Genomic DNA, 2,824 nt, shown 5'->3' with positions numbered 1-2,824 from the left:
TCTGTTAATAAAATGTTCAATCAATCGATCAAACACACACACACACACACACACACACACACACACACACACACACACACACACACACACACACACACACACACACACACACACACACACACACACACACACACACACACACACACACACACACACACACACACACACACATAAATACATCTCATATACATCACACATCCTACTGTATATCATACAGTCCTCTAACCCCGGGAGTCGGACTCGGCCTGGCCCTGGGAGCTGAAGAAGGACAGTTTGTCCAGGTAGGTGAGAGACTTGCAGGTCACCAGACCATAATAGGTCTCCAGCAGCGAGCACCCGCCCCCCTCCTCCCCCCCCCCCAGGTCCGCCCACACCGCGCCCAGCTCCGCCCTCCCCATCCCCGCCGAGCTGAACAGGTAGCGGTAGCAGCAGGCGTTGTAGCGGACGTGCTTCCACCCCGAGAACCTGGCACTGTGGGTGGGGGTCACGCCGGCCCGCCGGGCGCAGAGGCCCACCAACACGTCGGGCGGCACGGCCGCGCGCACCAGCCCCGCCGACGCCACGTACACCTTGCGGACCACGTCCTGGGAGAGGACGCAGGCGGCGCCGGCGCAGTAGTCGGGCAGGTACTTGTCGGGGTAGAGGCCGGGGCTCAGGTAACCCGGGCTGGAGGGCTCGCGGTCGGGGGCGTCCCTGTGGATCACCCTGCCCAGGTAGAGGTCCTCCGGGTGCCGGTGGAGCCCCAGCAGGTAGCCCCCGAGGGCGGGCAGGTTGACGAACACGGTGTCCTCGGTGAGCAGGACGAAGCGCGCCGCGGGGCAGAAGGTGATCACCCAGCGCAGCGCCAGCAGCGTGCCCTCCGCCCCCCGGCCGCCGCGGAGCGGGGAGGAGGGGGAGGAGGAGTCGTGGCCCTGGACCACGTCGCCGTGGCGCTCAGACTCCCTCAGGAGGGCCTCCTCTGCTGCTGCTGCTGCTGCTGCTGCGCTCCGCCGCTGGTGGAGGAGGTCTGGGGGGCGGAGCCGGCCAGGAAGAACAGCGTGCGCACGGGGAACCCCCCCCGGACCTGGGTCTGGTTCCCCCAGGAGCTGCGCACCGCGTCTCTCTGGGTGGCGTTGGCCGCGGAGCTGAAGACCAGCGTGAGGAGGAAGAGGTCGGAGTTCAGGCAGGCGTGGGCGTTGGCGATGGGGTACAGCGCCTGGGATACGTTCCGGGAGGGGCTCAGGTCCAGCTTCCGGGCCCTCTCCCTCACGTCCAGCACCGCCCGGTCCGTGTAGACCCCCGGCGTGGGCTGCAGCAGGTACTCCTCCACGAAGTCCGCCCCGAACAACATGGCGTGAAGAGGAGCATGTTGAAGAGCAGGAAGCACCACTGGTGGCTACGCAGCCGGCACAGAGAGAACTGGAGGGAGAGGGGGGGGAGGGGGGAGGGGAGGGGAGGGAGAGGAGGGAGGGAGGGAGGGAGGGAGGGGAGGGAGGGGAGGGGAGGGAGGGGGAGGGGAGGAGGGAGGGAGAGGGGGAGGGAGGGAGGGAGGGAGGGAGGGGGAGGGAGGGAGGGAGGGAGGGAGGGAGAGAGAGGGGGGGGGGGGGAGAGGGGGGAGGGAGGGAGAGAGAGAGAGAGGGACAGAGGCAAGGAGATGATATGAATCTCCATAAAGGATGTATACGCTAGGCTTGCCTAGATTCAGTCGTCAAACTCGCAAATCAAATGTATCAAGAAAAAACACTGATCATTGAAAGTCAATGATCATTACAAACATTTTACCTGCATGACGCCCGTTCGGAAAAAACCCTGCTGTTTAGTCTGTTTACATCCGTGGTCCTGCGTCGAGTCTGTGTCTGTCTGGAGCAGCGCTACTATAGAGAGAACCACGTGAAGCCTCCACTGTTATCAGGTAACTCGAGCACCAGGTAACACAACACCCTGACCCCAGATCAGATGGCCGGTCACGGGGGGAGAGTTTTCCTCCATCACACATACAACATTAATGACATGGGCATCATGACGAGTGGGACAAAAGTAAACAAATGGGAGCGGACTAAACCTGCCCACTTATTGAGCGAGTTGTGATGCTATTTACATTCACATTTAGTCATTTAGTCATTTAGCTGACGCTTTTATCCAAAGCGACTTACAAGTTCTGTACGACAAGTCATCAGGAAGGGCACAACTCTTATCAGCTGAGTAACAACATTCAATCAAAGTGTTGAGTGCTACAGTGTAGTTAGTTTATTAGGACAAGTGCATGACAGTAAGGTTAGTTAGGGTTAGATTTTTATTTATTTTTTTCAGATAATGGTTGAAGAAGTGCGTCTTTAGTCGAAGGCGAAATATTGGACGGGTTTCGGCTGTTCTAACTGGGGTGGGCAGTTCATTGTGGGGCAAGGACTGAGAAAGGCGACTTCTCTTTGATGACCCTCCCGGAGCTCGGATAGGAGTGGGTCTGAGGCGGCCAGAAGATGCAGAGCGTAGGGGTCTTGAGGGTGTGTAGTTAGAGACCATTGACCGGAGGTAGGCGGGGAGCGGTTCCCTTTGCCGCACGGTATGCTAGGTCGAGGGCCTTGAAGCGGATTCGTGCAGCAATGGGGAGCCAGTGCAGGTCCCTAAGAAGTGGGGTGACATGGGCCGACTTCGGTAGGTTTGAGATCAGGCGGGCCGCTGCGTTCTGAATGAGTTGAAGAGGCTTGGTGGCAGTGGCCGGGAGGCCAGCGAGCAGTGCGTTGCAGTAGTCGAGTAGTCGATAGAGAACAACCCCACGTGAAAGCCAAAAAAAAGCAGTGATGCTCCAGGTAAAGGTCAAGGAAACGGTGGTGTTGGCATGATTGAA

At 59.2% G+C, this 2,824-nt stretch overlaps 1 protein-coding gene across 1 annotated transcript; it reads right to left on the bottom strand.

Moving 5' to 3' along the window:
* Positions 1-221: 221 nt before the first annotated feature.
* Positions 222-1,767, bottom strand: b3galt9 (beta-1,3-galactosyltransferase 9; the record flags this gene model as incomplete). Its single annotated transcript, XM_084325013.1, is given in 4 exon segments — positions 222-971; positions 974-1,338; positions 1,341-1,398; positions 1,762-1,767. Coding segments are annotated over 4 exon segments (1,179 nt in total).
* Positions 1,768-2,824: the final 1,057 nt, after the last annotated feature.

Source organism: Notolepis coatsorum, assembly GCF_963971535.1.
Source record: "Notolepis coatsorum genome assembly, chromosome: 11".
Classification (NCBI taxonomy): Eukaryota; Metazoa; Chordata; class Actinopteri; order Aulopiformes; family Paralepididae; genus Notolepis; species Notolepis coatsorum.
This window is presented reverse-complemented; position numbering and strand designations above follow the sequence as displayed.